Source organism: Sinocyclocheilus rhinocerous, unplaced genomic scaffold (assembly GCF_001515625.1).
Source record: "Sinocyclocheilus rhinocerous isolate Xijiao unplaced genomic scaffold, SAMN03320098_v1.1 scaffold806, whole genome shotgun sequence".
Lineage (NCBI taxonomy): Eukaryota > Metazoa > Chordata > Actinopteri > Cypriniformes > Cyprinidae > Sinocyclocheilus > Sinocyclocheilus rhinocerous.
In genome coordinates this window covers 501,479-513,214 of record NW_015648045.1, presented here as the reverse complement: position 1 = coordinate 513,214, position 11,736 = coordinate 501,479, and the positions used below count along the sequence as shown (strand labels likewise).

Genomic DNA, 11,736 nt, shown 5'->3' with positions numbered 1-11,736 from the left:
TTGAACCCCTGATGTCACATGGACTGTTTTACCGATGTCCTTGCTATGTTTCTGTGCCTTGATCATGGCAGTACCCTTGCTGTCTATGGAGGGTCAGAGAGCTCTCAGATTTCATCAAAAAATATCTTAATTTGTGTTCCGAAGATGAACGAAGGACATGAGGGTGAGTAATTAATGACAGAATTTTCATTTTTGGGTGAACTAGCCCTTTAAGACAAAATACCCTGAAGTAGATGTTTAAGTAATGTTTTAGCATTACTAAGTATGACTAAACAAATAAGTTAAACAACATCTTTTATAAACCATAAGATATGTCTTTTTAAAACTGTCTTGAAGAAACCTGCTCTGCAGGTAAACAGTTAAATGTGTTTTCTATTTCACAGGGTTCTGTTCTGCAGCCCCTGCCTTCACAACCTGCTTCTACAGGGCGTAAGCCTAAATTGAACACAGATGACCATCAGAAAGCTACAGGTCTGTGCAATTGCTATTTGATCCAGTTTTTTGATTGATGTTAGACAAGAGTACAAAGAAACTGGAACTTTGTAGATTTGAATTTATAGAATGTTTTTAGAAAGTGTAATTAATGTTCCGTATTAGTGATGCTTCCACAGGGAACTGTTCTTCAGTTGTTAGCCCTGGCTTTGGTACATACATAAATTAGAAAATTGTGGAATCTCTGAATTTTGGACAACCTATGTAAGAGCTCACAAAATATGATAACAAAATAGACATGCAGACAGAAATCGCTTCAAACTGAATGCAATGATAATGCTGCAATGCCATCTTGTGGACAATATTTATACAGAACCTTGTGTACAATGGGTTTTATGAATGTTAAAGGTTCTTCATGGAAACATCAATGTAATAATAATAAACAACCTTCACTGAAAATGAAGCTGTCAACACAGGAAACATAAAGAATAATGTTTTAAAATATATATTTTAAATTTAAATAATATTTCACAATATATCTGTTTTAATTTTTCAGAGCAAATGTTTGTTGTAATTCTAATTAAACAGGCAGACAAAACTATTATGTTTATTGTATTCACTTTATATGCATTATATACATGGATGCATGCATGCATGCATGAATGAATGAATAAATAGCTACTAAATTTATAGGTTTCAAAGGGTTTTATCATTGTTAATTTTGATGTCATTGTGAAAAAGAAGTTTATCTGCTTAAACGTATATTAAATTCAATTTGTGTGCTCATTTTACCCATGCAAGTAGGAAAAAATAGATTATTAAGTGATTTAAAATGTACTGTACAGTAAAACCTTTAATTTTAAATTATTACAAAGTGCACATTTTAACCCTCTTTGCCTCTTTTTATGTTTTGAAGTTTTAAATTTTTTCACTTCATAGGAATGGGATGACACTTTGTGACTTTTGTCGCATTATCTATGTGAACACACAAAAAATCATGGACATGATTTGGATATGTTAAAGGGTCAATAAATAAATAAAGTCACACTGGGCTCCTTCGCAGTCAAAAATGACCGACATATGAATGGGAAATACGAAAAAAAAACAAAAAAAAACTCAGAATATTTTGGTCGTACAAACTCCAAATCAGACGTGATGCAAACAAAAGCACACAGCAATGAAGGGGTGACACTCTAAAATATCATGAGTGCAAAATAGACACATATATGAACTGGAGTGACTTTAACAAGTTTTTGCAAATGTGTGAAATAAAATCAATAATTCAGCCACAGTGCAGTAAAAAAAAATGGACAGCAAGAAAGGGATTACACTCTAAAACATCAGGAGTACAAAACCGACACACCAACTTAAACGCACACTCACTTGCACACACTCACAGACACACACAGCACACTATTGTACACACACAGATGAAGTGGTGTGGCTGTAACAATGACAAAATTGATACAGAAGACTCAAATAAGAGGTTGAAATCAGATCAAACCTAGCATTCCTAATCATTTGTTGTTAAATTTTTATTGAATTCTGATGTTATGTGTAACAAAATGTCCTTCTCTGTGTTCAGGTTTGACTGTAGTAAAATTAGGGTTATATATAAGTATTTATGTCTAAAAAACAACTAGAGGATTACATTGTTTTTTCTTTTATTACTCCCAGCAGATGGCACTAATCTGCCTTCAAAAATTAAATTTTAAAGGCCTGGTCTTTATTTTAACATGAAATGCTGCTTTGACATTCACAGAGCCAAAACGTGATTCAGCCACACTCTCCAGCACAGGTGAAGAGAAGGTACAGTACAGTTCTATTTTGGGTTCTTTTATAATCAAACATATTAAATGATTGTTGCATTAATGGGATGCTAACAATGGGATAATTGTTAATGGGACCGCTTACTATAATGTCTAAAACAGAAAAGGTTAAAGTAAATAGACTGTAGATTATGTTTTTTTAGTTGGATGAGGATATGCAATTTGCATAGTAAATCATACATTAATTTGCTTTATGCTGTGTCCTAATCAGGTGTGACAGGATTTCTTTCTTTCTTTTAAATCATGTCCTCTTTTGCTTCCCCAGGGCAATCGTGGAGAGAAAGAAATCAAGGTAAACAAGATTTATTTTAGTGGTACACACACACCTTTCACCAGTGCAGTGATTGGATGATGACATCTTCCAGATATTGGCTAGGTTGATGAACACATTGCCCATTTTTCTGTATAGGGTAGTATTGGGTCTGGATATCCTGGCCCCAAAGGTGATCGTGGGCCTCCAGGACCACCTGGACCAGCTGGACCCCGGGGTCCAGTAACAGAAGTGAAAAGCACAGGGGATATAAAGGTGGAGAGGGTACAGGGTCTAATGGGCCCACCAGGTCAAGAGGGCCCACAGGGGGAGCCAGTGAGTAACATGAACTTCCCTTAGCCTTTCATTACTGTTAAAATGAATAATATTTCAAAAAAGAGTCATAAATGTTGAGAAACATAATTTTGATGTTTTATAGGGTGAACCAGGGCAGGACGGCAAACCTGTGAGTTTTCTGGACAGACTTTTCTGGACAGTGTTTGAATATTTTCTAAGATTTTATTTATTACTTCTTCATTCTCGTTTGGTGTTACTATTCAGGGACCCGAAGGACCTCGAGGTTTTCAAGGACCACCTGGTACTACAGGACCTAAAGGACAGAAGGTGGTTTGCAAAATCTGAATTTTCAATAATTATTGATTTTTATTGATCATTAATTATTTTTATTGACCTTACTACACATTATATGTTAAACCAGGAGTGTGCAAACTATTGCAGTCTGTTGTGCTTTGAGATTTGAAAAAAAAAGAAGTGATTTTGTGAAAATAAAATTTCGAATATGGGTGTCATGTGCACCTAATGAGGCATTGATAGTCATTACTCTTATAATTCGGTTAAAGTCATCTCGGAGGTGAAAAATCATTGTTGACCAAAATTTTGGCAAGACATGTTTGAACCAAGAAAACAAAAGAAGTCCTTTGAGGGTTTGAAGGCAACATTATCAGGCACACTGGGAAAATTACTGTTTTTTCACCAAGGTCTTTGTATGGACCAATAAATAAAAATGTCTTTTTTGTATCTCTAGGGACAGAAAGGGGAAGGACATCCAGGCCCCAGAGGCTCACCTGGGCCACCTGGACCTCCTGGACCCTCAATCTCAGACAGGACTGTGAGTATGAATACATCTAGTACAGGTCTATGTGCTTGGAGCTAGAATGTGCATACAGTAGAAGGAACTACTGAGAGCCTATTATGAATTATGGGCACATTCACACATTTCACACAATTCATGTGAAAGCTTTTCTGAACTCATACATGTAGCAGAGAGGCACAAAAATGTTGTTCACCAACATTTTTTAGTGACACAAATTACAAAGACATGGTGATGTGAACAGTTTTATTTTTAAAAGTTGTATTCTTGAGTTTCCTTTTGCTGAAAATTAGCAGTTGTTACAGTATACCATGAAACCTGTTGAATGAGCTAAAACATCTGTGTTTTATATAATGTTTTCCCTTCAGACATTTATGGATATGGAGGGTTCTGGATCATTGCCGGTATGTTTTAACAATCAGCTAATCTATGCCTAAGGCTACTAGCCTAATTTGAAAACATTCTTATTATTATTATTCATTTATGTTTTTATAGTGTATATGTACAATACTATACTATAAACCCTTCTTATATAAAGCATCAACAATTTTGATGGCAATATGTATCTTGGCAACAAACAAACTTTGCATTTCCCAATGTAACTTTGCCCTTTCAAAACCATTTCACTATGGTTACCACACCACGTCAAACATCATATTATAAAAAATATATTAGAAGTATTTTTAAATATGTTTAATTATTTAAAAAACACTTTTCCTAATTTTTTTTTTTTTACTCTACTGAATATCCTAATGAATTCACCAGATCTGCTGCTGTTGTGTTTGGCTGTATAATTTCATTTTGGAGTTAAAGGTCAATATGTTCTCATCTTTTCAGCATTTATGTTGTCATCCTGGTCTACCTGGGCCTCCTGGGCTTCCTGGGCCGCCTGGGCCCCTAGGACCAGACTGGCCAACTGAATCAGAATTAGAACCTTTTGAAGCTGGCCCCACTGGTCCCCCTGGACAAAATGGGTTCCCTGGGCGTCCTGTAAGAAATTGCCCCCTCTTCATTAATACCATTTATTTTAAAACATTTAGTAGAACTTTGTTTGTGTTCTGTTTTTCCCTTTTTATTATGACTCAGGGGTCCCCAGGTCGACCTGGAAAACCTGGTCCTCCAGGCCAAAAGGTAAATATTAATATGATTTTTTAAATGATATTAATATGATTTTTTTAATTATTTTTAATAGGCCTGATATTAAAATGAAATCAAACTATTTATTTTTTTCTCTCTGTCTTTTAAGGGAGACTGTGGTGATCTTGGCTTACCTGGAGTTGCAGGGGAAAAGGTAAGACAAGTGATGCTAGCATGTTTAATAAATTAGATGTGAAGATGTGCTCACAGAATACTGAAATATAACTGAAAGTCAGACATTCACATATCTTACACATTTCTATCTATGTGACTTTTTTTTCATTGGGAAGTTAATCTTCACTATATATTTTTTTCTCCCTGTAGCAAAGCTCTGCTTTCTCTTTTTTCTCCAATTGGTTTCCTTCCTGGGAGACTAGTGGGGCACAGGTATTCTAAAATCATGCATGACTACAAACTAACTGAATTGGGTTTGGTGTGTCACAAGAACTTGACTGATGAATGAAAGTGTTATTTTTAGTTCACTACAGACAACTTTTCATCATCAAAATTTCGCCTACCAGTCAATGAGGGCTAGTGAATTGATAAAATCAGACTTGTGCTTTAGCCAATGCAAACTTTCTGTTTCTACGTCTACTTATGTTTTTAGCTCTTGTGCGAGGCTTGCTTGTCATTTTCATGCATTTATTTTTACAACACTGTAACAATTGAGGACTGCTCACATAACCTGCATTACACTTTCACCTGCATTACACGTCTTCTTGAGTGGTATTTACTGTAGTTCGTGACATCTCTCTAAATAAACTTACAGCATGGCAATGAATATGGCAAATTAATGTAATTGGTCTGAGATTTTTATACACTGCTGCTGCAGCTGTTGTTAATGGATGCATTCAAAACACTGCTTCACGAAGCTTCAAAACTTTGCAATTAGATTGTTTTGAACAAGTTGTTCGGAGTGCATTTAAAATAGGCTAATTCATGTGATTTTAGCAAATGAGGCTGTTCGCTGTTTCGAAATTGTGATTGTTCGGTGCTATGGGATGTTAATGAAGTGAACCCATAAACCATGCAGTGTCTAATAGATGATTTTAACTGATCTTTAAGTTTATAATATATTGTTGACAGATTACAATAAGAGCCCCTATTACCTTGCACCATGTTGTAAACGAGGCATATTACCTATAAAGAGCCAATTTCATGACTAAACTTCAATTTAGTCAACTAAAGACAGTCAACTTAAGCTTTTTTAGAACAATTTTGCAAGTTTTAAACCCTCCCTTCCCATTCCCTTCTCTTTAGGGTCCACAGGGTACAGTAGGAATCCCAGGGCCAGAAGGTATGGCAGGGCCGCCTGGGCCTATGGGACCTCAGGGACCTCCAGGACCCCCTGGACCTGCCTTCCGAATTACTGTAAGTTACTTACTGTAATCATTGAAGTTCAGCACCCTCAAGGCTTTTAATCTCAGGACTATTGCAAGGGCCATGCAGTCACAGGACTTTGTGCCTCTACAGTAGGAGGCCTAGAACTTGATCTGCCATATCCACTGTGTTTTCAGACTGATGGGAAAGAAAAAGAAGTTGATCTTCACTACATTCCAGGAGTCATGGGGCCAACAGGTCCACAGGTAACTTTAAACTGCTGTCACATTATCATCACAGCAACACAGTGCTTATTCCACCTCATCCCTGTTGTTGTTTTTTTTCCTCTAAAGGGACCTCAGGGGATACCTGGACTACCAGTGAGACTATGACTTATATGTTTATAATGTGATATCCAAGTTACAAATTACAATGTACATTACACATACCTGGGAGAAAAGTTCATTCTCTTTTCTTTAAACTCTGCAGGGAAAACCTGGTTTACCAGGTATTCCAGGTCAGAAAGGTGAAGAAGGCCAAAGAGGACGAGAGGGAATGTCAGGGTTAGATGGCTTTCCGGGAAAAATAGTGAGTGAAAGATCTCTAGCATGAAGATCAGCTTTGAACAGCAATATTGTAACTTTTAAATAATTTCTTTTTTACAGGGGCTAAAGGGGGAAAGAGGATGGAAAGGTGAAAAAGTGAGTATTCATTTGAAGACACTTAGCTTAGATGTAGGATCTCTATCGCTGGTTCACTCAGCCTTCAGCAACAGTAGTATTCAATCCAGTTCAACACTGCAACTATTCTGTGGACCTAAGCAATAGATTTATAATAATATATTTGTATTTAGGGTTATCCTGGTCGTGCAGTAGGGCCTCCAGGACCACCAGGGCCACCAGGTCGTTCAGGACAAGTTACCTATATTAATGGCAGTGTAAGTGTTATCATACAGTAAACACTCAAAGGACATTGTATAACTCTGTAACATTTTACTGCTCCTTTACAACAAACAATGACTTAAATTACATTCAATTTCAGACAAATGGAGAATATGGAATCCCTGGACCACAGGTGAAAGGAACTGATGAATAATAGTCATTATAGCTTTTTATTAATTCGAGTATGTAAAATATCATGCAGTTCAATGCAGAATATCCTGTGTAATTATGATTTACTATTTGCATATTATAATGCATATAGAACCACATTCAAAACATTGTGTTTTGTTCTTGTTTTATTAGGGTACACCTGGTATAGCTGGTCAGGCAGGATTCCCTGTAAGTTTTTAATGACTTGTAATTTTGTTGTAAGTCTAGTATTTTATATTTTGGATAACATCAGATTCTACCACATCTGCACCTTTTTATTTAAATGTTCATTTTAAACTTAAAAGTTCAATCAATGCATTCATCGTGCTCTCCCAGCTATTTAGGTGCCAAGACCTATATATGTTAAAAAATTACAAAGATTGGTCTGCACTCTAAAAAGCAGGAGCTTTAAACTTTAAGACTGTGAGAAGTGAAAACTGGTTTATAATGCATTTTTTTTATATCTTTAAAGGGACCGATGGGTCCAAAAGGTGATCGGGGGGAACCTGGACTACCAGGAGACTCTATCAAGGTAATACATTTATGTTTTGGTAAAACTTTATTACAAAAATACACTTTAGAAAATCAATAAAAAATCAGGGGTATTCCACCAAATATTCAAATATCAAAGTCTTGGGGATAATCAAGATATTTTTTGGCAAATGTGAGACGAGCCTTTGTGTTCTTTTTGGTCAGCAATGGCTTTTGCCTTGGAACTCTCCCATGGATGCAGTTTTTGCCCAGTCTCTTTCTTATTGTTGAATCATGAACACTGACCTTAATTGAGGCAAGTGAGGCCTGCAGTTCTTTAGATGTTGTTCTGGGTTCTTTTATGACCTCCTGGTTGAGTCGTCATTGCGCTCTTGGAGTAATTTTGGTAGGCCGGCCACTCCTGGGAAGGTTCACCACTGTTCCAAGTTTTCTCCATTTGTGGATAATGGCTCTGACTGTGGTTCGCTGGAGTCCCAAAGCCTTAGAAATGACTTTATAACCCTTTCCAGACTGATGCATGTCAACTATTTTGTTTCTCATCTGTTCTTGAATTTCTTTAGATTGCGGCATGATGTGTTGCTATTTAAGCATGCTTCACTTTGTCAGACAGGTTCTATTTAAGTGATTTCTTTGATGATCTGAATCTTTTAAGGGTGACAAATATGTAAAAATAAAAAAATAAAAAACAGGAAGGGGGCAAAAACCTTTTCACTGCACTGTATATGGGAACAGCAGTGTTTATAAGATATTACCTTTATTCAATGAGCATTTTTCATCCTCTCACACTATGGTTTTGTTCTTTTTTCTTTAGGGTCAAAAGGGTGATCCTGGCCTGATCGTAGACTCAAGTGGTAAACCCATTTACATGGGGCGTCTAGCTGGACAGCTGGTAAGAGACCAGCGGTTTTCATTCAGATAGATGAGTTTAGAGCATAACTTTTAAGCATCCATAGCATTGTTAGACAATTGATGTAGTTACTATCTGTTTTAGGGTGAACCAGGACCTCCAGGACCAGAGGGTCCTTTGGTGAGTTTTTGGCTTTTTGTCCCGCTGGGGTATACCACACAGAAAAGCTCTATTTTTACCTGCAAAATTTCCCTAGTATTAAGAAATGCATTGATCATTATTAACACTGCTGATATTTCAAGAGTATATGCTATAGATATGTTAGTATATTTTTCACTCATAAGGGACCAGTTGGGCCACCTGGACCAAAAGGAGAAATCGGATTACCAGGCAGACCAGTGAGTAACTCTAATCAAATCTAACAAGATTTTCTATCATTTTACATTTTCTGAAGAAAGATTTTATCATAGACTTTTGCAGTGACTGTCAGTAGCAACACATTAGCCAGTATAATACATCTAAACATATAGTTGGCTCCAAATAAAAAGTATAATTACTTTTTATTAAACTTTAATTAAACATTATTTTTATTAATTAACTTTTATTTACTTAAATTAACATATGCATTTGCTGTAAAACAATTATATACTTATTACATACAATTATAATATATACAATTATATAATTATTCAATTGAATAAATAATTTATCGAAAGGTATTAATGAAAACATGATTGGGTTTTTTATGAGGATAATGTGTGTTCTATGTGTTTTATAGATATATGAGTGTACGTATACTGTTTATTGTGTGTTTTTATGCCAGTGTCAAATATGAATTTCTGTTCAGGAACTCTGTACAGACAATAAAGTAAAGTAAAGTAATAGAGATAATATAGTAATTAAAGGTAATTAAAGGTATAGATAATGGTCAGTTTTGTTCGAATTAGGAGTAAACCATTTTCAAAAAGCAGCAATGAAGATAAAATAGCCAGATGAGAGTCTGAGACAAGTTAAACATTTTACAAATTTAATTAGCAGTCATTTACTGACAGTGTTGAGCAATATGGGTTCCCTTTCAGTCGGTCATTCTCGACGTCACGTCGGTTGACAGACGAATTGGGATCTCGCTTAGAGAGACCAATCTAATTCGAGTGTAACTAAACGAGCCAATGCACATTGGCATGCGATTATTGCATCCAGCTGCCGCTGATCACAGCGTGAGTATAAGTAGGCAGCTGGTGCAGCGCATATTCAGCTTTTCGCTTCGGAGCCGAGCGATCACATCGTTCTGCTCCTGACTACTCTACTGAGAGAAGACGACTGAACGAGTTCAGTGCACTCTTTGAGAGCTCTTCGTGTTGACGGTACGGCACTTCAGCGGTGGTGGTTTCCCGTGTCGAGTGGGTTGCACACATCAGGCTGCAATATCCCCTGTTTGTGTTGCAGGCGGCCATCTCCCCTGTGCGCTTCAGCACGCTAAAAGAGCTTTTTCCCTAAAAGAGCGTTCACGGGTGCGTCTTTTTAAAGACGACGTTGCGTGGCAAACTCGATGTTATGTCTTTGTAAAGACGATGTGGGTCTTGCTATAGACAACGTATTACCTGGGCGTTTCTGGATGCGGTCGTTACCTGGCGCTGGGTGATGGTCACGATCGATGCCTCACGTGCCTGGGCATTTAACACGCTGAGGTGGTGTTTGGGGATGAGTCATGTTCTCATTGTGGGAAGATGATCATCTCGGAGTCGCGGCCAAGCTCTGTTCCCTCAAAGGTTGCTTCTGCCTCGATCTAGTTCTCGTCATGGCAGCAGTCTGGCGGGGGCTACTTCAGGCAGTAGCATCGGCGGTCTGAGGGAATGCCTGAATCGGATCCTGAAATAACGGCTATGCTTTCCCGGGCCACCGTGAGGGTAGGGTTCGAGTGGAGACCTCCACCGTGTCCCGAGCCCTCAAGGTTGGACGATTGGTTCTTCGGGGTGGTCCGCGGTGGTTCTCAGCGCCCCGCCCCGGTGCCCGGTACCAGGTTGCGGGTACGTCGGTGGTCCTGCTGGTCCAGCTTGTGTGGTGTATGTGGCAGTCACGCCACTGGGGCCGCTTCATATGAGACCGCTTTAACACTGGCTCCATGGCCGAGTCCTGAGGTGGGCATGGCTACGCGGCACTCACCGGGTCCAAGTCACAGGGTACTTTCACACCTCAGCCTGTTGGGCCTTCGGGTCAACTGGGAAAAGAGCAAACTCTCCTTGGAGAGGATCTCTTTTCTCGGTATGGATTTGGACTCAGTCGAGCACGCCTCATGCAAGGACGTGCTCAGTCGGTGTTGAACTGCCTGAATATGTTCAAGGGCAGGACGGCGGTCCCACTTTCAGAGGCTCCTGGGGCATATGGCCGCTGCAGCGGCAGTCACGCCGCTGGGGCTGCTTCATATGAGACCGCTTTAACACTGGCTCCATGGCCGAGTCCTGAGGTGGGCATGGCTACGCGGCACTCACCGGGTCCAAGTCACAGCGGCCTGTCGCCAAACCTTCACCCCGTGGTCAGACCTTGCGTTTCTCCGAGCAGGAGTGCCCCTGGAACAGGTCTCCAGGCAAGCTGTGGTTCACACGGATGCCTCTACCACCGGGGAGGTCTCCAGGCATGCTGTGGTTCACACGGATGCCTCTACCACCGGCTGGGGGGCCACGTTCGATGGGCTTGCAGTGTCGGGGGTTTGGACGGGCCCCCAACTGCACTGGCACATCAATTGCCTAGAGTTGCTGGCAGTAAGCCTGGCCTTTATCCGTCTCAAAGGGTGCTTACGAGGCAAGCACGTACTGGTCCGTACGGACAACACTGCGACCGTTGCGTACATCAACCGACAAGGTGGTCTACGCTCCAGTCGCATGTCGTAACTCGCCCACCACCTCCTCCTCTGGAGTCAGAAGCATCTGAGGTCGCTTCGTGCCATTCACATTCCTGGTCTGTACAACCAGGCAGCCGACGAGCTGTCACGAGCTGCACTCCCGGGAGAATGGAGAATCCATCCCCAGACGGATTTGGAGTCGTTTCGGAGTCGCTCAGGTAGACCTGTTTGCCTCTCCAAAAACCTCTCACTGTCAGTTGTTCTACTCCCTGACCGAGGGAACACTCGGCACGGATGCACTGGCACACAGCTGGCCGCGGGGCCTTCACAAGTATGCATTTTCCCCAGTGAGCCTTCTTGCACAGACACTGTGCAAGATCAGGGAGGA

General features: G+C 39.6%; 1 protein-coding gene across 3 annotated transcripts in view; it reads left to right on the top strand.

Annotated features, from left to right (window-relative positions):
- col18a1b (collagen type XVIII alpha 1 chain b) overlaps positions 1-11,736 on the top strand; it is a 48,820-nt gene that overhangs the window by 25,663 nt on the left and 11,421 nt on the right. For all 3 annotated transcript variants that reach the window (XM_016514098.1, XM_016514097.1, XM_016514096.1), the window contains exons 5-28: positions 384-471; positions 2,195-2,241; positions 2,527-2,553; positions 2,671-2,847; positions 2,951-2,977; positions 3,073-3,135; positions 3,557-3,640; positions 3,991-4,026; positions 4,460-4,612; positions 4,709-4,753; positions 4,869-4,913; positions 5,084-5,146; positions 6,020-6,130; positions 6,277-6,345; positions 6,433-6,459; positions 6,569-6,667; positions 6,745-6,780; positions 6,933-7,016; positions 7,121-7,153; positions 7,324-7,359; positions 7,643-7,702; positions 8,474-8,551; positions 8,654-8,689; positions 8,854-8,907. In XM_016514098.1, coding sequence (XP_016369584.1) covers positions 384-471; positions 2,195-2,241; positions 2,527-2,553; positions 2,671-2,847; positions 2,951-2,977; positions 3,073-3,135; positions 3,557-3,640; positions 3,991-4,026; positions 4,460-4,612; positions 4,709-4,753; positions 4,869-4,913; positions 5,084-5,146; positions 6,020-6,130; positions 6,277-6,345; positions 6,433-6,459; positions 6,569-6,667; positions 6,745-6,780; positions 6,933-7,016; positions 7,121-7,153; positions 7,324-7,359; positions 7,643-7,702; positions 8,474-8,551; positions 8,654-8,689; positions 8,854-8,907 — 1,578 coding nt within the window. The remainder of the gene's footprint in view (positions 1-383; positions 472-2,194; positions 2,242-2,526; positions 2,554-2,670; positions 2,848-2,950; positions 2,978-3,072; positions 3,136-3,556; positions 3,641-3,990; positions 4,027-4,459; positions 4,613-4,708; positions 4,754-4,868; positions 4,914-5,083; positions 5,147-6,019; positions 6,131-6,276; positions 6,346-6,432; positions 6,460-6,568; positions 6,668-6,744; positions 6,781-6,932; positions 7,017-7,120; positions 7,154-7,323; positions 7,360-7,642; positions 7,703-8,473; positions 8,552-8,653; positions 8,690-8,853; positions 8,908-11,736) is intronic.